General features: G+C 45.1%; 1 protein-coding gene across 1 annotated transcript in view; it reads left to right on the plus strand.

Moving 5' to 3' along the window:
• Positions 1-22,695, plus strand: part of cacna1fb (calcium channel, voltage-dependent, L type, alpha 1F subunit) — a gene marked incomplete at its 5' end in the record, with an annotated part of 128,982 nt that overhangs the window by 74,576 nt on the left and 31,711 nt on the right. The window contains 16 exons of the mRNA XM_056301732.1: positions 409-468; positions 1,606-1,712; positions 1,839-1,926; positions 2,237-2,344; positions 2,450-2,502; positions 2,617-2,763; positions 5,913-6,114; positions 6,507-6,665; positions 6,846-6,956; positions 13,362-13,445; positions 15,345-15,473; positions 15,634-15,699; positions 19,388-19,479; positions 19,772-19,931; positions 20,053-20,180; positions 20,696-20,792. Of these exons, the coding sequence (XP_056157707.1) occupies positions 409-468; positions 1,606-1,712; positions 1,839-1,926; positions 2,237-2,344; positions 2,450-2,502; positions 2,617-2,763; positions 5,913-6,114; positions 6,507-6,665; positions 6,846-6,956; positions 13,362-13,445; positions 15,345-15,473; positions 15,634-15,699; positions 19,388-19,479; positions 19,772-19,931; positions 20,053-20,180; positions 20,696-20,792 (1,791 nt within the window). The remainder of the gene's footprint in view (positions 1-408; positions 469-1,605; positions 1,713-1,838; positions 1,927-2,236; positions 2,345-2,449; positions 2,503-2,616; positions 2,764-5,912; positions 6,115-6,506; positions 6,666-6,845; positions 6,957-13,361; positions 13,446-15,344; positions 15,474-15,633; positions 15,700-19,387; positions 19,480-19,771; positions 19,932-20,052; positions 20,181-20,695; positions 20,793-22,695) is intronic.

The raw sequence follows: 22,695 nt of genomic DNA on the forward strand, positions 1-22,695 counted from the left end.
GGCCTCCTCTATACTTCTCCATCAACATTCTCAAAGCAAACATCACATCTGTGGTGCTCTTTCCTGGCATGAAACCATACTGCTGCTGCTGATCATCACCTCTCCTCTTAACCTAGCTTCTATTACTCTTTCCCATATCTTCATGCTGTGGCTGATCAACTTTATACCTCTGTAGTTGCTGCAGTTCTGCATATCACCCTTATTCTTGAAAATTGGTCCCAGTATGCTTCTTCTCCACTCCTCAGGCCTCCTCTCACTTTCCAAGCTTCTGTTAAACAATGTAGTTAAAAACTCCACTGCCATCTCTCCTAAGCACCTCCATGCCTCCACATAATATGACTAGTGAATATCAAAATGTGATTAGTGAATATCATAATATGACCAGTTCATGTGTATATGTGTATCTAGATTCTGGGTTATGCCGACTACGCCTTCACTTCCATCTTCACTGTGGAGATCCTGTTGAAGGTAAGGGCTGATGCTGAATAAAGATCATTTATATTAAACCTCTTCCTCAACACCATCTTAACTGCCCCTGTCTACCAGTCCACCTCCCATTTTAAAACCATGACCAGGACTTCTATCACAGTGTTAGACATGATGACAGTTTCATTCCTTTATTCATTCATCTTCAGCTGCTTCTCCGGGGTCGGGTCACAGTGGCAGCAAGCTAAGTAGGGCACTCCAGACATCCCTCTCCCCAGCAACACCCTCCAGCTTCTCCTGGGGAATTCCAAGGCATTCCCAGGCCAGATTGGACATGCAGTCCCTCCAGCAAGTTCTGGGTCTACCCCGGGGTCTTCTCCCAGTTGGACGTGCCGGGAAAACCTCCAAAGGAAGGTGCCCAGGAGGCATCCTAATCAGATGCCCGAACCACCTCAACTGGCTCCTTTGATGCGAAGTCGCAGCAGCTCTATTCCAAGATCACTCTGGATGTCCGAGCTCCTCACCCTATCTCTAAGGCTGAGCCCAGACACCCTATGGAGGAAACTCATTTCAGCCACTTGTACCCTCAATCTCACCCTTTAGGTCACTAGCCAAAGCTCATGACCATAGGTGAGGGTTGGGACGAAGACAGACTGGTAAACTGAGAGCTTTGCCTTCCGGCTCAGCTCCCTCTTCACCACGCCGGTCCAGTACAACCAATCCACCTGTCAATCTCCCGCTCCATCCTACCCTCACTTGTGAACAAGACCCCAAGATACTTGAACTTCTTCACTTGAAGCAACAAGTCTGTTTCAGTCTCACCCCAAATGTCCTGACACTTTTTTTCTGTTTCATTAATTTTTCTCTCCAAATGAAAAACTTCGTCCGCTCCTGACGACTGTTGTGTATCAGGCTGTCGTCAGGCAGTGAAAGTGTCACCAAGTGTTGTGACAACTTTGATTGACAGGAACAGTCAGTTAATGATTACATATCAGAATACTTCACTTGTTTTAAAGAGTCAGTAAACACTGGTTTCTGACACGTCTGTCACTTACATGTGTAACACGTTAAAAAGGGTTTAGATGTTGAGGACAGTGATGGTGCTGTACGTATAATCTCTCTGTCTCTTTCTCTGTCTCTCTCTCTCACATCTCTGTGTCTGTGACTCTCTCCATATAGATGACAGTTCATGGGGCCTTCCTCCATCAGGGGTCTTTCTGTAGGAACTGGTTTAACCTGCTGGATCTGCTGGTGGTCAGCGTGTCCCTGGTGTCCTTCTTCCTACAGTCAGTATCACACACGGTCTGGGCTGCAGACACCTGTAACACGATCAAATATTCTATCTGGAGGTCCAGTCTACCTCAATACCCAGCCTACTTTCTGTGTGTGTGTGTGTGTTTGTGTGTGTGTAGTTCTAGTGCTATCTCTGTGGTGAAGATTCTTCGAGTACTCAGAGTTCTCAGACCACTCAGAGCCATCAACAGAGCCAAGGGACTCAAGGTCTGTCGGTCTGGCTGTTTGTCTTGCTGTCCGTCTGACTGTCCGTCTGTATCTCTGTCTGTCTCTCTCTCTGCCATCTGTCTGTCTATCTGTCCGCTTGTCTGTCCGTCTGTCTGACTCTCTGTCTATCTGTCTCTCCATCCGTCTGTCTTTCTGTTTGTCTCTCTGTCCGTCTGTCTGTCTGTCTTGCTGTCTCTCCATTTCTCTGTCTGTCTGTCTGTCTGTCTGTCTCTCCGTCCGTCTCTCTGTCTGTCTGTCCGCCATCCGTATGTCTATCTAAAGTGTGTCTATGTGTGTGTGTGTGTTTCAGCATGTGGTCCAGTGTGTGTTTGTGGCCATCAGGACCATTGGGAACATCATGATCGTCACCACCCTGCTGCAGTTCATGTTCGCCTGTATAGGAGTCCAGCTGTTCAAGGTAGGAGAGGAGGACAGATGAGGAGGAAGATGAGAGGAATTAGAGAAAGAAAAGGGGGGCAGTGAGAACAGTAGGAACCTTTGTGACCATGTTGTTTTGTTTCAGGGAAAATTTTACCGCTGCACAGATGAAGCCAAACACACTCCTGAACAGTGCAAGTAGGCTCATTTAAACCCTTCTTCTGTCCAAGATATCTGGAGACAAACCTTCATAATAAAACTTTTCATTCAGACGCCTGCCTCACAACATGTCTGTTGCTCTGGTGTGGCCAGGGGGACCTTCGTGGTGTATAAGGATGGAGATGTCTCTCAGCCCTTGGTGAGAGAGAGGATTTGGCACAACAGTGACTTTAACTTTGACAACGTCCTGATGGGGATGATGGCTCTGTTCACCGTGTCCACCTTCGAAGGCTGGCCCGCGTGAGTCTCTCTCTCTCTCTCTCTCTCTCTCTCTCTCTCTCTCTCTCTCTCTCTCACACACACACCTGTGAATTCATCATTTGAGTTTTCATGACTTCATTGACTCCAGATGTCTGTCTCTCTCTGTCTCTCTAAAAACAGATGTAGAGAAACTCACTAAAACACTGACTCAGTGTTTTAAGACATTAAAGGACTCCAGTCCCCTGCATTCAGTGTATGATGTTACAAGTTCATTTAGCAGACGCATTTATCCAAAGCGACGTACATCTGAGAGTTAATACAACACAAGCAAGGATGTAGTCAGGATGCGACTACGCAAGCTAAAAAACTAGGTTCAAGTCTGATAGGACACAGGAGTCAATAGGCAGTGCATATGGTGCATAGAAGTGATTTTTTTTCTTTTTTTAATATTAATAACATTGAAAGAGCTGGTTCTTTAGCGTCTTCTTAAAGATGGAGAGGGACTCAGCGGATCGAATGGAGTTTGGTAACTTGTTCCACCACCGGGGAACTACAGAAGAGAAGAGTGTGGCTAGTGACTTAGGGCCCAGTTGCAGAGCGTAGTGAGCGGGACCTAGTAGACCTGAATGATGGAGTTCAGGTAGGTTGGAGCTGTCTTGGTTGCTGTTTTGTAAGCAAACATTAAGGTTTTGAATTTGATGCGGGCAGTTACTGGGAGCCAGTGGAGGGGTATGAACAGTGGAGTGACATGTGCTGTTTTGGGCTGATTTAAGATCAGATGCGCCGCTGCGTTCTGGATCATTTTGAGGGGTATGAAAGTGCATGCAGGGAGACCTGCCAGTTAGGAGTTGCAGTAGTCAATTCGTGATATTACAAGAGCCTGTACCAGGAGTTGTGCTGCGTGCTCAAAAAGGTAGGGTCTAATTTTCCTGACATTGTACAGAGCAAATCGGTCGTCAATCATGACAACCGGGTTTCGGGCAGACTTTGTGGGCATGAGTTGGGTTGATCCGAGCTGGCTATTGATCTGTTGTAAGGATGGACTGCCTGGGATGAGGAGGAGCTCAGTCTTATATAGGTTAAGCTGAAGGTGGCGTTCTTTCATCCGTGCAGAGATATCAGCAAGGCATGATGACATCTGTGCTGAGACTGTGAGGTCATCTGGCGGGAATGATAGGAAGATCTGGGTATCAGCATAGCAATGGCATGAGAAACCATGGGAGTGGATGATTGTACCAAGTGAGGTGGTATATATTGAGAAGAGAAGGGGACCGAGCACTGACCCTTGAGGTACCCCTGTGGATAAGCCGTGTGGTTTGGACACTTCTCCCCTCCAAGATACTCAAAGAGCTCCTAAGAGGTAGGACGTGAATCAGTGGAGGGCAGATCCTGAGATACCAAGCTCAGTGAGTATGGAGAGGAGGATTTGGTGGTTAACTGTGTCAAAAGCAGCTGACAGATCTAGCAGCAATAAAGCTGAGGACTGACCAGCAGCTCTATCCAAACGCAGTGATTCTATTACCAACAGGAGTGTAGTCTCGGTAGAGTGACCCTACTTAAAGCCAGACTGATTCGGATCATACAGATTGTTCTCAGAAACGAATTCAGACTTGGTTAAAGACTGTGCGCTCAAGTATTTTTGAAAGAAAGGGTAGGAGTGAAACTGGTCTCTAGTTTTCAACCTGGGCTGGATTGAGTGTAGGTTTTTTGAGCAGCGGGGTGACCCGACTTGCTTAAGTTAAAAATTAAAAAGAAGTCAGTGACTACATTATTTAAGTTAAATAAACATTAAATATGAAGTCAGTGACTACATTACTTAAGTTAAACATTAAAAAGAAGTCAGTGACTACATTATTTAAGTTAAATGAACATTAAAAAGAAGTCAGTGACTACATTATTTAAGTTAAATAAACATTAAATATTAAGTCAGTGACTACATTATTTAAGTTAAATAAACATTAAATATTAAGTCAGTGACTACATTATTTAAGTTAAACATTAAATATGAAGTCAGTGACTACATTATTTAAGTTAAATGAACATTAAATGTGAAGTCAGTGACTATAATACTTAAGTTAAACATTAAAAAGAAGTCAGTGACTACATTATTTAAGTTAAATAAACATTAAACATTAAGTCAGTGACTACATTATTTAAGTTAAATAAACATTAAATATGAAGTCTGATTACATTAAGTTAAATAAATATTAAGTCAGTGACTACATTATTTAAATTAAATAAACATTAAATATTAAGTCAGTGACTACATTATTTAAGTTAAAAATTAAAAAGAAGTCAGTGACTACATTATTTAAGTTAAATAAACATTAAACATTAAGTCAGTGACTACATTATTTAAGTTAAATAAACATTAAATATGAAGTCTGATTACATTAAGTTAAATAAATATTAAGTCAGTGACTACATTATTTAAATTAAATAAACATTAAATATTAAGTCAGTGACTACATTATTTAAGTTAAAAATTAAAAAGAAGTCAGTGACTACATTATTTAAGTTAAATAAACATTAAATATTAAGTCAGTGACTACATTATTTGTTAAAAATTAAAAAGAAGTCAGTGACTACATTATTTAAGTTAAATTAAAATTAAATATGAAGTCAGTGACTACATTATTTAAGTTAGATAAACATTAAATATGAAGTCAGTGACTACATTATTTAAGTTAAATAAACATTAAATATTAAGTCAGTGAGTACATTATTTGTTAAATAAACATCAAATATTACGTCAGCGACTACATTATTTAAGTTAAATAAACATTAAATATTAAGTCAGTGACTACATTATTTAAGTTAAAAATTAAAAAGAAGTCAGTGACTACATTATTTAAGTTAAATAAACATTAAATATGAAGTCAGTGACTACATTAAGTTAAATAAACATTAAATATTAAGTCAGCGACTACATTATTTAAGTTAAATTAAAATTAAATATGAAGTCAGTGACTACATTATGTTGAGTATGGACAGCAGCCCTGGGAAAAGACGTCTACTCCATGCGGCGCTAACTCGTCCGTCTGTGTGTCCGTCTGTCTATCTCTGTCTGTCCAAAGTGTAACGTTGTGTTGCTTTGTTCTGTTTCATTTAAATCTCATTATTCTTACAGTTCTCTCTCTCTCTCTCTCTCTCTCTCTCTCTCTCTCTCGCTCTTTCTCTCTCTCCAGTCTGTTGTATAAGGCCATAGATGCGAATGGGGAGAATTCGGGTCCAATCTACAACCACCGGGTGGAGATCTCCATCTTCTTCATCGTCTACATCATCATCATCGCCTTTTTCATGATGAACATCTTTGTTGGCTTTGTCATCATCACCTTCAGAGAGCAGGGAGAGCAGGAATACAAGAACTGTGAACTGGACAAGAACCAGGTCTGTCTATCTGTATCTTTCTGTCTGTCTATCTTTCTGTCTGTCTGTCTGTTTATCTGTGTCTTTGTCTGTCTATCTGCATCTTTCTGTTTGTCTGTCTATGTCTAGCTGTATCTTTCTGTCTGTCTGTCTGTCTGTCTGTCTGTGTATCTGTCTGTGTCTGTCTGTCTGTATCTGTCTGTGTCTATCTTTCTTTGTGCCTGTGTGTCTGTCTTTCTGTCTGTGTGTGTGTGTGTGTGTGTGTGTGTCTGTGTGTCAGGTACTGTGTCATGTAAACAGAAGTGTGTCATTAACGTCAGAAAGAACAAGATAAATCACAGAAATAACGAAAAGTGTTGTCTCTCTCTCTCTCTCTCTCTCTCTCCCTGTGTGTGTCTGTGTCTCTCGCCCAGCGTCAGTGTGTGGAGTATGCACTGAAGGCTCAGCCGTTGAAGTTGTACATCCCCAAGAACCCGGTGCAGTACAAGTTCTGGTCCATCATCAACTCCACCGCCTTTGAATACGTCATGTTTGTCCTCATCCTGCTCAACACTGTAACGCTGGCTGTACAGGTGTGTGTGTGTGTGCACGTGCGCGTGTGTGTGCATTAGGACACAGATTGACCTCATTTCCTTTATGATTTACACTTTAGTTTGACCTTTGACATGTAGTTTACAGAGGTGTCTGTCTGACATGGACTGTGTGTGTGTGTGTGTGTGTGTGTGTGTGTGTGTGTGTGTGTGTGTGTGCAGCACTATGAGCAGTCTAAAAACTTCAGCTACATCATGGACATCCTGAATATGGTCTTCACGGGCCTCTTCACAGTGGAGATGCTGCTGAAGCTGCTCGCCCTGCGCCTGCGGGTGAGACTGATCACTGACACACTCTTCTGTCTGTACACCCACACCATGACTGACAAGTATCCACACACACTCTTCTGTGTGTACCCCCACACCATGACTGACATGTACACACACTCTTCTGTCTGTACACCCACACCATGACTGGCATGTATCCACACACACTCTTCTGTCTGTACACCCACACCATGACTGACAAGTATCCACACACACTCTTCTGTGTGTACCCCCACACCATGACTGACATGTACACACACTCTTCTGTCTGTACACCCACACCATGACTGGCATGTATCCACACACACTCTTCTGTCTGTACACCCACACCATGACTGGCATGTATCCACACACACTCTTCTGTCTGTACCCCCACACCATGACTGACATGTATCCACACACACTCTTCTGTGTGTACACCCACACCATGACTGACATGTATCCACACACACTCTTCTGTCTGTACACCCACACCATGACTGACATGTATCCACACACACTCTTCTGTCTGTACACCCACACCATGACTGACAAGTACACACACTCTTCTGTCTGTACACCCACACCATGACTGACATGTATCCACACACACTCTTCTGTGTGTACCCCCACACCATGACTGACATGTATCCACACACACTCTTCTGTCTGTACACCCACACCATGACTGACAAGTACACACACTCTTCTGTCTGTACACCCACACCATGACTGACATGTATCCACACACACTCTTCTGTCTGTACACCCACACCATGACTGACAAGTACACACACACACTCTTCTGTCTGTACACCCACACCATGACTGACATGTATCCACACACACTCTTCTGTCTGTACACCCACACCATGACTGACAAGTACACACACACACTCTTCTGTCTGTACACCCACACCATGACTGGCATGTATCCACACACACTCTTCTGTCTGTACACCCACACCATGACTGGCATGTACACACACACACTCTTCTGTCTGTACACCCACACCATGACTGGCATGTACACACACACACTCTTCTGTCTGTACACCCACACCATGACTGACATGTATCCACACACACTCTTCTGTCTGTACACCCACACCATGACTCACATGTACACACACTCTTCTGTCTGTACACCCACACCATGACTGACATGTATCCACACACACTCTTCTGTGTGTACACCCACACCATGACTGACATGTATCCACACACACTCTTCTGTCTGTACACCCACACCATGACTGACATGTACACACACTCTTCTGTCTGTACACCCACACCATGACTGACAAGTACACACACACACTCTTCTGTCTGTACACCCACACCATGACTGACAAGTACACACACACACTCTTCTGTCTGTACACCCACACCATGACTGGCATGTATCCACACACACTCTTCTGTCTGTACACCCACACCATGACTGACATGTATCCACACACACTCTTCTGTCTGTACACCCACACCATGACTGACATGTACACACACACTCTTCTGTCTGTACACCCACACCATGACTGACAAGTACACACACACACTCTTCTGTCTGTACACCCACACCATGACTGACAAGTACACACACACACTCTTCTGTCTGTACACCCACACCATGACTGACATGTATCCACACACACTCTTCTGTCTGTACACCCACACCATGACTCACATGTACACACACTCTTCTGTCTGTACACCCACACCATGACTGACATGTATCCACACACACTCTTCTGTCTGTACACCCACACCATGACTGACAAGTACACACACACACTCTTCTGTCTGTACACCCACACCATGACTGACAAGTACACACACACACTCTTCTGTCTGTACACCCACACCATGACTGACATGTATCCACACACACTCTTCTGTCTGTACACCCACACCATGACTGACAAGTACACACACACACTCTTCTGTCTGTACACCCACACCATGACTGACAAGTACACACACACACTCTTCTGTCTGTACACCCACACCATGACTGGCATGTATCCACACACACTCTTCTGTCTGTACACCCACACCATGACTGACATGTATCCACACACACTCTTCTGTCTGTACACCCACACCATGACTGACAAGTACACACACACACTCTTCTGTCTGTACACCCACACCATGACTGACATGTATCCACACACACTCTTCTGTCTGTACACCCACACCATGACTGACATGTATCCACACACACTCTTCTGTCTGTACACCCACACCATGACTGACATGTATCCACACACACTCTTCTGTCTGTACACCCACACCATGACTGGCATGTATCCACACACACTCTTCTGTCTGTACACCCACACCATGACTGGCATGTACACACACACTCTTCTGTCTGTACACCCACACCATGACTGACATGTATCCACACACACACTCTTCTGTCTGTACACCCACACCATGACTGACAAGTATCCACACACACTCTTCTGTCTGTACACCCACACCATGACTGACATGTATCCACACACACTCTTCTGTCTGTACACCCACACCATGACTGACATGTATCCACACACACTCTTCTGTCTGTACACCCACACCATGACTGGCATGTATCCACACACACTCTTCTGTCTGTACACCCACACCATGACTGGCATGTATCCACACACACACTCTTCTGTCTGTACACCCACACCATGACTGACATGTATCCACACACACTCTTCTGTCTGTACACCCACACCATGACTGACAAGTATCCACACACACTCTTCTGTCTGTACACCCACACCATGACTGGCATGTATCCACACACACTCTTCTGTGTGTACACCCACACCATGACTGACATGTATCCACACACACTCTTCTGTGTGTACACCCACACCATGACTGACATGTATCCACACACACACTTCTGTCTGTACACCCACACCATGACTGACATGTACACACACACACTCTTCTGTCTGTACACCCACACCATGACTGACAAGTACACACACACACACTTCTGTCTGTACACCCACACCATGACTGGCATGTACACACACTCTTCTGTCTGTACACCCACACCATGACTGGCATGTACACACACACACTCTTCTGTCTGTACACCCACACCATGACTGACATGTACACACACACACTCTTCTGTCTGTACACCCACACCATGACTGACAAGTATCCACACACACTCTTCTGTCTGTACACCCACACCATGACTGGCATGTATCCACACACACTCTTCTGTGTGTACACCCACACCATGACTGACATGTATCCACACACACTCTTCTGTGTGTACACCCACACCATGACTGACATGTATCCACACACACACTTCTGTCTGTACACCCACACCATGACTGACATGTACACACACACACTCTTCTGTCTGTACACCCACACCATGACTGACAAGTACACACACACACACTTCTGTCTGTACACCCACACCATGACTGGCATGTACACACACTCTTCTGTCTGTACACCCACACCATGACTGGCATGTACACACACACACTCTTCTGTCTGTACACCCACACCATGACTGACATGTATCCACACACACTCTTCTGTCTGTACACCCACACCATGACTGACATGTATCCACACACACACTTCTGTCTGTACACCCACACCATGACTGACATGTACACACACACTCTTCTGTCTGTACACCCACACCATGACTGGCATGTACACACACTCTTCTGTCTGTACACCCACACCATGACTGGCATGTACACACACACACTCTTCTGTCTGTACACCCACACCATGACTGGCATGTACACACACACACTCTTCTGTCTGTACACCCACACCATGACTGACATGTATCCACACACACTCTTCTGTCTGTACACCCACACCATGACTGACATGTATCCACACACACTCTTCTGTCTGTACACCCACACCATGACTCACATGTACACACACTCTTCTGTCTGTACACCCACACCATGACTCACATGTACACACACTCTTCTGTCTGTACACCCACACCATGACTGACATGTATCCACACACACTCTTCTGTCTGTACACCCACACCATGACTGACATGTATCCACACACACTCTTCTGTCTGTACACCCACACCATGACTGACAAGTACACACACACTCTTCTGTCTGTACACCCACACCATGACTCACATGTATCCACACACACTCTTCTGTCTGTACACCCACACCATGACTGACATGTATCCACACACACTCTTCTGTCTGTACACCCACACCATGACTGGCATGTACACACACACACTCTTCTGTCTGTACACCCACACCATGACTGACATGTATCCACACACACTCTTCTGTCTGTACACCCACACCATGACTGACATGTACACACACACACTCTTCTGTCTGTACACCCACACCATGACTGACATGTATCCACACACACTCTTCTGTCTGTACACCCACACCATGACTGACATGTACCCACACACACTCTTCTGTCTGTACACCCACACCACACAGGACAAACTGGTCTGTCTCCATAGGATTTCTGTTAACACTAGAACGAGTAAGACGGTCATGATGACCTGCCGCTCTCCGAACGCTCCTAAAATTACATATATTTACATGTATTTACATTAAAATGAGCACACAAAAATAAAGTCATGATAAGATCTACCTAAAACCACCATGAGCGGTGAACATGATCACGCACACATTATGAGTGGCCGTGTGCGTCATGTCAGTATTTATGACGTGTGTTGGTTGCATCATTTCCTTCGTGAAGTTCGTTGCTCTGTCCTAGAAACACACTAGCGCCCTCCAGTGCAGAGAAATAGTCTACACTTGATTTGTGATTATTCCCAACATGTCTGGTTACAGACACACCATGACTACCACCGAGGCCTTGCAGTATTTACAGGCGTTGAACAGCGGCCATTTTAAATTGTTTAAAAACAGTATTAAAGTTGTTAAAATTTTAATTTTGGTGTCAGTTAGTTTCCTAACAGACACACTAACATATGTAATGCATTAATATCTTAGTTGGGTATTTATCTTGAAACAATATAGAGTTTAATACCAGCAGTCATGTTGACCGCCCATGGTGGTTTTAGGTAGGATTGAAATCCTGGTTGTTCTGGTGTTAAATGCCTGAGAGGCAGATATGTTCATGATCAAAGAATGATGATGCACTTTATCTATCCAGCACTTCCCATCGAAGCTCCATCTGAAAGTGTTTAAAACATTAAAAACATGACAAACTTATCACAGGAACACAACAACCCACAGCTCTGCTTTCATATTCAGTCAAATGTTTGATCAGGTGTCCTGTGATACATGTGAGGTCATCATGTCACTGATCATCTCTGACTGAAGATGAGATGATACATGTGAGGTCATCATCTCACTGATCATCTCTCACTGGGAAGATGAGATGATACGTGTGAGGTCATCATCTCACTGATCATCTCTCACTGGGAAGATGAGATGATACGTGTGAGGTCATCATCTCACTGATCATCTCTAACTGAAGATGAGATGATACATGTGAGGTCATCATCTCACTCTGATCATCTCTAACTGAAGATGAGATGATACATGTGAGGTCATCATGTCACTGATCATCTCTGACTGAAGATGAGATGATACGTGTGAGGTCATCATCTCACTCTGATCATCTCTAACTGAAGATGAGATGATACATGTGAGGTCATCATCTCACTCTGAAGATGAGATGATACATGTGAGGTCATCATGTCACTGATCATCTCTGACTGAAGATGAGATGATACGTGTGAGGTCATCATCTCACTGATCATCTCTCACTGTGAAGATGAGATGGTACGTGTGAGGTCATCATCTCACTGATCATCTCTAACTGAAGATGAGATGGTACGTGTGAGGTCATCATCTCACTGATCATCTCTCACTGTGAAGATGAGATGATACGTGTGAGGTCATCATCTCACTGATCATCTCTAACTGTGAAGATGAGCTGATACGTGTGAGGTCATCATCTCTAACTGAAGATGAGATGATACGTGTGAGGTCATCATCTCACTGATCCTCTCTAACTGTGAAGATGAGATGATACGTGTGAGGTCATCATCTCACTGATCATCTCTAACTGTGAAGATGAGATGATACGTGTGAGGTCATCATCTCATGTATGTTTTTGTTGTGTTTATCTGTTGTCTTGTTTCCCCCGTTTATTGTAAAGAGACTTTGAGTGTTAGAAAAGTGCTATATAAGATTGATTTATCATTATTATTATTATTATTATTATTATTGTCTCTGTGAAGATGAGATGATACATGTGAGGTCATCATCTCACTATTTATCTCTAACTGTGAAGATGAAATGAGAGGAACACACATTCAGGATGGAGACAAAGTACCGATGAACATCTGGACTCAATACACTGTGAATGTGTGTGTGTGTGTGTGGGGGGGGGGGTCCTCAGCACTACTTCATAGATGCCTGGAACTCCTTTGATGCTCTGATTGTCGTGGGCAGTGTGGTCGACATCGTGGTCACAGAGTTCAGTGTAAGTACTTTTGAAGTAGTAATAATGGTAGGGGTGGTAGTAGTAATAGTAGTTGTGGTAGTGGTCGTAGTAGTTTTACTCTCCGTTTTTATAATTTAATAATGTTACAGCAGTCATATGATTTTAAACAGTTTTCAGTCACTCATATTGATTAATTCTTCTTATGTATGTTCACTGTCCTGTTGTTCAGGTTTGGAAAAGGTGATGAGCTGTCCCTTATCTATTATACGTCCTCATTCCAGGGTCCCTTAGCTATCATACGTCCTCATTCCAGGCTCCCTTATCTATCACACGTCCTCATTCCAGGCTCCCTTATCTATTATACGTCCTCATTCCAGGGTCCCTTATCTATCATACGTCCTCATTCCAGGGTCCCTTATCTATTATACGTCCTCATTCCAGGCTCCCTTATCTATCACACGTCCTCATTCCAGGCTCCCTTATCTATTATACGTCCTCATTCCAGGCTCCCTTATCTATTATACGTCCTCATTCCAGGGTCCCTTAGCTATCATACGTCCTCATTCCAGGCTCCCTTATCTATCACACGTCCTCATTCCAGGCTCCCTTATCTATTATACGTCCTCATTCCAGGCTCCCTTATCTATCGTACGTCCTCATTCCAGGGTCCCTTATCTATCGTACGTCCTCATTCCAGGCTCCCTTATCTATTATACGTCCTCATTCCAGGGTCCCTTAGCTATCATACGTCCTCATTCCAGGCTCCCTTATCTATCACACGTCCTCATTCCAGGCTCCCTTATCTATTATACGTCCTCATTCCAGGCTCCCTTATCTATCGTACGTCCTCATTCCAGGGTCCCTTATCTATCGTACGTCCTCATTCCAGGCTCCCTTATCTATCGTACGTCCTCATTCCAGGCTCCCTTATCTATCGTACGTCCTCATTCCAGGCTCCCTTATCTATCGCACGTCCTCATTCCAGGCTCCCTTATCTATTATACGTCCTCATTCCAGGCTCCCTTATCTATCATACGTCCTCATTCCAGGGTCCCTTATCTATCATACGTCCTCATTCCAGGGTCCCTTATCTATCATACGTCCTCATTCCAGGGTCCCTTATCTATTATACGTCCTCATTCCAAGGTCCCTTATCTATCATACGTCCTCATTCCAGGCTCCCTTATCTATCATACGTCCTCATTCCAGGCTCCCTTATCTATCATACATCCTCATTCCAGGCTCCCTTATCTATCGTACGTCCTCATTCCAGGGTCCCTTATCTATCGTACGTCCTCATTCCAGGGTCCCTTATCTATCGTACGTCCTCATTCCAGGGTCCCTTATCTATCGTACGTCCTCATTCCAGGGTACCTTATCTATCGTATGTCCTCATTCCAGGGTCCCTTATCTATCGTACGTCCTCATTCCAGGGTCCCTTATCTATCGTACGTCCTCATTCCAGGGTCCCTTATCTATCGTACGTCCTCATTCCAGGGTCCCTTATCTATCATGCGTCCTCCTTCCAGGGTCACGTATCTATCATACGTCCTCATTCCAGGGTCCCTTATCTATCATACGTCCTCATTCCAGGGTCCCTTATCTATCATACGTCCTCATTCCAGGGTCCCTTATCTATCATACGTCCTCATTCCAGGGTCCCTTATCTATCATACGTCCTCATTCCAGGGTCACTTATCTATCATACGTCCTCATTCCAGGGTCACTTATCTGTCATATGTCCTGTGGTGTTGTAAAGATCCTGTGTGCTGGATGATGAGCTGGTCTTGGGGAGTACTGAGATGATTCAGATTCTGTGAATCTGATGTTACCGACCATGTTGGTCTTTGTCCTGCTGATTATTGTTTTGCAACATTTTGTAATTTTTATTAAAGTATCATTAAATCCCCCCCCCCTGTCTGTCTCTCGCGCCCTCAGAGTGGAGAGGACAGCTCTCGTGTATCCATCACTTTCTTCCGCCTGTTTCGAGTGATGCGATTGGTCAAGCTTCTGAGCAAGGGGGAAGGTATTCGCACCCTGCTGTGGACCTTCATCAAATCCCTGCAGGTCAGGGGGTGGGTCTAAAAGCGCAGGGTTAAGGAGGTGGGGCTAAATTGGGGCAATAGTCACATGATGGAGAGTAGACATGTATTTAGAATATTTGCTTTGCTGCCATGCTGGAGGGCACAGCGTCAGTGTTGTGAATCTAACTTTGTCCTCCCTCCAGGCTCTGCCATACGTTGCTCTGCTCATCGCTATGATCTTCTTCATCTACGCCGTCATTGGCATGCAGGTGGGCTATCCTCCAAACCACTAGAGGGCTTTGTTCAGTTGAAGTGCAAATGGAAATCGCCCTCTAGTGGTTCATGGCTGTATTTCATTACTAAACAACACGTTCTGTGACATTTTCTCCGAAGTAGTGAACAAATAAAAACCAGGAGGAAACAGGACCGACCACCCAGGTCCTGTCGCTCTGCCACTCGTCGGGTCAAATGACTCTAGACAGTCCACACTGAAGGTTCTGACAGTAAAGCCATGACAGACCAGGATGTCACCTGCTGGACTGACGTCCATGTCTGTGAAAACTTGATGGACGCTTCTCCATCATGAACAGTCCCTCATTGTGTCTGTTAACAAAGTGGAGAGTCAGCCAGTCTGTTTCTTCAGGAGAACGTGAACAGAAAACATGCTGCTAAACTGGCCTGGTGTGTGAGGACACATTCTGCTCACACCATCATGTTCAGATCTCATTACAACAACACAACACCGGCCTGGTGTGTGAGGACACATTCTGCTCACACCATCATGTTCAGATCTCTTTACAACAACACAACACTGGCCTGGTGTGTGAGGACACATTCTGCTCACACCGCCATGTTCAGATCTCATTACAACAACACAACACCGGCCTGGTGTGTGAGGACACATTCTGCTCACACCATCATGTTCAGATCTCTTTACAACAACACAACACCGGTCTGGTGTGTGAGGACACATTCTGCTCACACCATCATGTTCAGATCTCTTTACAACAACACAACACCGGCCTGGTGTGTGAGGACACATTCTGCTCACACCGCCATGTTCAGATCTCTTTACAACAACACAACACCGGCCTGGTGTGTGAGGACACATTCTGCTCACACCATCATGTTCAGATCTCATTACAACAACACAACACCGGCCTGGTGTGTGAGGACACATTCTGCTCACACCGCCATGTTCAGATCTCTTTACAACAACACAACACCGGTCTGGTGTGTGAGGACACATTCTGCTCACACCTTCATGTTCAGATCTCTTTACAACAACACAACACCGGCCTGGTGTGTGAGGACACATTCTGCTCACACCGCCATGTTCAGATCTCTTTACAACAACACAACACCGGCCTGGTGTGTGAGGACACATTCTGCTCACACCATCATGTTCACATCTCTTTACAACAACACAACACCGGTCTGGTGTGTGAGGACACATTCTGCTCACACCATCATGTTCAGATCTCTTTACAACAACACAACACCGGCCTGGTGTGTGAGGACACATTCTGCTCACACCATCATGTTCAGATCTCATTACAACAACACAACACCGGCCTGGTGTGTGAGGACACATTCTGCTCACACCATCATGTTCAGATCTCTTTACAACAACACAACACCGGCCTGGTGTGTGAGGACACATTCTGCTCACACCATCATGTTCAGATCTCATTACAACAACACAACACCAGCCTGGTGTGTGAGGACACATTCTGCTCACACCATCATGTTCAGATCTCATTACAACAACACAACACCGGCCTGGTGTGTGAGGACACATTCTGCTCACACCATCATGTTCAGATCTCATTACAACAACACAACACCGGTCTGGTGTGTGAGGACACATTCTGCTCACACCATCATGTTCAGATCTCATTACAACAACACAACACCGGCCTGGTGTGTGAGGACACATTCTGCTCACACCATCATGTTCAGATCTCATTACAACAACACAACACCGGTCTGGTGTGTGAGGACACATTCTGCTCACACCATCATGTTCAGATCTCTTTACAACAACACAACACCGGCCTGGTGTGTGAGGACACATTCTGCTCACACCATCATGTTCAGATCTCTTTACAACAACACAACACCGGCCTGGTGTGTGAGGACACATTCTGCTCACACCATCATGTTCAGATCTCATTACAACAACACAACACCGGCCTGGTGTGTGAGGACACATTCTGCTCACACCATCATGTTCAGATCTCTTTACAACAACACAACACCGGCCTGGTGTGTGAGGACACATTCTGCTCACACCATCATGTTCAGATCTCTTTACAACAACACAACACCGGTCTGGTGTGTGAGGACACATTCTGCTCACACCACCATGTTCAGATCTCATTACAACAACACAACACCGGCCTGGTGTGTGAGGACACATTCTGCTCACACCACCATGTTCAGATCTCATTACAACAACACAACACCGGCCTGGTGTGTGAGGACACATTCTGCTCACACCATCATGTTCAGATCTCTTTACAACAACACAACACCGGCCTGGTGTGTGAGGACACATTCTGCTCACACCATCATGTTCAGATCTCATTACAACAACACAACACCGGCCTGGTGTGTGAGGACACATTCTGCTCACACCATCATGTTCAGATCTCTTTACAACAACACAACACCGGCCTGGTGTGTGAGGACACATTCTGCTCACACCATCATGTTCAGATCTCTTTACAACAACACAACACCGGCCTGGTGTGTGAGGACACATTCTGCTCACACCATCATGTTCAGATCTCATTACAACAACACAACACCAGCCTGGTGTGTGAGGACACATTCTGCTCACACCATCATGTTCAGATCTCATTACAACAACACAACACCGGCCTGGTGTGTGAGGACACATTCTGCTCACACCATCATGTTCAGATCTCATTACAACAACACAACACCGGTCTGGTGTGTGAGGACACATTCTGCTCACACCATCATGTTCAGATCTCATTACAACAACACAACACCGGCCTGGTGTGTGAGGACACATTCTGCTCACACCATCATGTTCAGATCTCTTTACAACAACACAACACCGGCCTGGTGTGTGAGGACACATTCTGCTCACACCATCATGTTCAGATCTCATTACAACAACACAACACCGGCCTGGTGTGTGAGGACACATTCTGCTCACACCACCATGTTCAGATCTCATTACAACAACACAACACCGGCCTGGTGTGTGAGGACACATTCTGCTCACACCACCATGTTCAGATCTCTTTACAACAACACAACACCGGCCTGGTGTGTGAGGACACATTCTGCTCACACCATCATGTTCAGATCTCATTACAACAACACAACACCGGTCTGGTGTGTGAGGACACATTCTGCTCACACCATCATGTTCAGATCTCATTACAACAACACAACACCGGCCTGGTGTGTGAGGACACATTCTGCTCACACCATCATGTTCAGATCTCTTTACAACAACACAACACCGGCCTGGTGTGTGAGGACACATTCTGCTCACACCATCATGTTCAGATCTCATTACAACAACACAACACCGGCCTGGTGTGTGAGGACACATTCTGCTCATTAGTTGCCCTCCTCTGGAGACACTTAATGAAGGAGAGTGGACGTATTTATGAAGGGCTGTTTGGACTCACTGGTCGCTACAAGTGAAACGTGCTGCATCATGGGAAATATCAGCACAGTGACCGACCAATCAGCTCTGTGGTGTATAGGCGAAAGTTGTGTGAAAAGAACAAGAATTGTGGAGGTTTAATATAAATCTCTGTCTGTCTGTCTTTCTGTGTGTCCGTCTGCCTGTCTCTCTGCCTGTGTGTCCGTCTGCCTGTGTGTCTGTCTCTCTGCCTGTGTGTCCGTCTGTCTGTCTCTCTGCCTGTGTGTCTGTCTGTCTGTCTCTCTGCCTGTGTGTGTGTCCCCCAGACCTTTGGGAAGGTCGCCATGCAGGATCACACTCAGATAAACAGGAACAACAACTTCCAGACGTTTCCTCAGGCTGTGCTGCTGCTCTTCAGGTCACTTCCACTGCTCCTATTTCACCTCCTCCTCTACTCCTTTCACCTCCACTACTCTTCCTTTCACTTCCTCTATTCCTCCTTTCACCCCTGCTACTCTTCCTTTCAACTCCTCTATTCCTCCTTTCACCTCCCTCTCTACTCCTTTCACCTCCTCTACTCCTCCTTTCACCTCCTCTGCTCTTCCATTCACCTCCTCTACTCCTCCTTTCACCTCTTCTACTCTTCCATTCACCACACGTACACAGACAGACTGACAGGTAGTGTGTGTGTGTGTGTGTGTGTGAGGCAGGTGTGCGACAGGTGAGGCCTGGCAGGAGATCATGCTGGCCAGCCTGCCGGGGAAACGCTGTGACCCGGAATCGGACGTTGAACCCGGAGAGGAATTCAGCTGTGGGAGCACCTTTGCTATCGTCTATTTCATCAGTTTCTTCATGCTGTGTGCCTTTCTGGTCAGACACACACACACACAGACACACACACAGACACACACACACACAGACACACACACACACACACACACACACACACACACACAGATACAGATAACTCTCTCTCTCTCTCTCTCTTCAGATTATCAACCTGTTTGTTGCTGTCATCATGGACAATTTTGACTACCTGACACGTGATTGGTCGATTCTGGGCCCGCATCACCTGGACGAGTTTAAGAGGATCTGGTCTGAGTACGACCCTGAGGCCAAGTAAGACACACACACACACACACACACACACACACACACACACTTGTCGTCATTGATTATCTGAAGGGTTTTAGATGTTCTGGATGTGTTTCCTCTGCAGTTTGTTCTGATGTGTGTCTGTTCCGGGTCACAGCCATGTCAACACCCCAGCACCCAAAAACTAAATCTCTCCTAGATAAATCTGTCTCTAACACCAAGGTTAAGTCACCCACCGATTGTGTTCCAAGTTAAATGAGGTCCTATGGATGCAGTCATGTGAATTTGAACGGGGGGGGGGGGGTTGATCGGGGTCATTTCCCTGTCAGTCACACACCTTATCTGAGGTGACTTCATTCCTCAGAAGGAAAAGCAGAATGGGGTTTGGGACAGTGAACCACACACCATCTTGTGACTACTGCATGTTACTACAACATGACGACAGAGTGGACTGATCTGTTGTTAGTCTGCATTGACTTGTGTTAGGGCTGGTATGTTGTGTTCTGTTGTGTTTAATTATTTATGTTGTGCTGTTTTAGGGGCAGAATAAAGCACCTGGATGTTGTTGCTCTGTTGAGGAGAATTCAGCCTCCTCTGGGTTTTGGAAAACTCTGTCCTCACAGAGTCGCCTGTAAGGTATCAAGATTCTACTATGTACTGTCCATTAAAGACACCTGAGACAGAAATAAACACATCTATCTATCTATCTATCTATCTATCTATATGTTTGTCTGCTTATATATATGAAAAAAGAACAAAATCTCCTTCTCAAACTTTTTCGGGTGGTGCGTGTCTTCCTTGAGCTCGAGTCCTATACCAGAGGCCTGGGAGTTTGAGGGCTCTGCACAGTATCTCAGCTGTTCCTGGGACTGCACTCTTCTGGACAGAGACCTCAGATGTTGTTCCTCAAATCTGCTAGAGGCGCTCTCCCAGTTTGGGGGCCACAGCCTGTAGTGCTCCTATTACCACTGGGACTACTGTGGACTTCACCTTTCACATCTGATCTAGTTCTTCCCTCAGCCCTTGGTATTTCTCTAGCTTCTCGTGCTCTTTCTTCCTGATGTTGCTGTAGCTCAGGATTGCTACATCGGTCACTTCTGCTGTCTTCTGTTCCTTGTCGACCACCACAGTGTCTGGTTGGTTAGCCAGCACCTGCTTGTCAGTCTGGAACTTGAAGTCCCACAGGATCTTAACTCTGCCATTGTCTCCCATTTGGACTTGGGGACATCCAGTCTGTATTCAGTACTGATATTCCTGTACACTATCCCAGCCACTTGGTTATGTCTTTCAGTGTATTCTTTCCCAGCTAGTGTTTTACATCCTGTCTTTAGACCCTTGCATTGGATAAGGAACAAATCCCTAAAAAAAAACAACCTTTAACAGGGAGAAAAACAGAGAGCAACAGAGGAGGATCTCTCTCCCAGAATGCACAATGTTCAATGAATGTTGTGTGTACGCAATACAACACTGAGAGAGGATAACAGAACTATAATGGAATTATAGAATATATGAAGAATATGATGAGGAGGATGCCAAGCATCATCCAGACGCCACCAGAACAGCCCAGGACCCAAGCCACGTGACCACCATCACCACATTGGAAAAAAAAAAAGAGTCATATCTTAATGAGAGAAGGATATAACATTAAAACAGGATAACAAAAGTATATGGATAAAAAGAAATTGTGATGAGGGGGATGCCAAGCAGTGTCCAGGTGGCGACCACCATCACCATGGAGACCTGGGAGGAGGACAGACTGCATGTGCACACAAGAGAGACTCACATCACATTATTCAAACACAAGAAGAGAAAGGAGAAGACATCATTCAACAAAGAGAGGAAAGACATGTCTTGTCGGCAGAACAGTGGTTGGTAAATTCATTGAGACAGAAACCGACCCGCCATCCAGTCCAGGTTGTGAAACACTCAACTTAAAGCCAACTAATTGTAAGCTAAGACAAAAAGATGAGTTTTAAGTTTGGATTTAAAGGACTCAACAGACTCTGATTGTCTGATGGCAGCAGGCAGGTTATTCCACAAGAACGGGGCCCGATAGGAAAAGGCCCTGCTGCCACCAGCTGACTTCTTTTTAACTTTGGGTACACACAGGAGCCCTGTATTTTGAGAACGAAGAGCTCGAGATGGAATGTAAGGTTTAAGGAGATCAGACAGGTAGGATGGGGCAAGCCCATTTAGGATTTTATAAGTCAGCAGAAGCACCTTGTATTCTGATCTAACATGGATAGGAAGCCAATGAAGGGAGGCAAGAATTGGTGTAATATGGTAAAATTTCCTAGATTTATTTAGGATTCTACCTACAGCATTCTGAACCATCTGAAGACTTTTAGTACTAGCATGTGGCAGACCTGAGAACAGAACATTACAGTAATCAGGTCCGGATGAAACAAATGCATGTATTAGAATCTCTGCGTCAGCCATGGACATAAAAGACTGAATTTTGTTATGTGAGTGAAAAAAGGCAGTCTTGGTGATTTCTTTCATGTGCTTATCAAAGGAAAGGCTGGGATCAAACGTAACA

Source organism: Lampris incognitus, unplaced genomic scaffold, assembly GCF_029633865.1.
Source record: "Lampris incognitus isolate fLamInc1 unplaced genomic scaffold, fLamInc1.hap2 H_6, whole genome shotgun sequence".
NCBI classification, from domain to species: domain Eukaryota; kingdom Metazoa; phylum Chordata; class Actinopteri; order Lampriformes; family Lampridae; genus Lampris; species Lampris incognitus.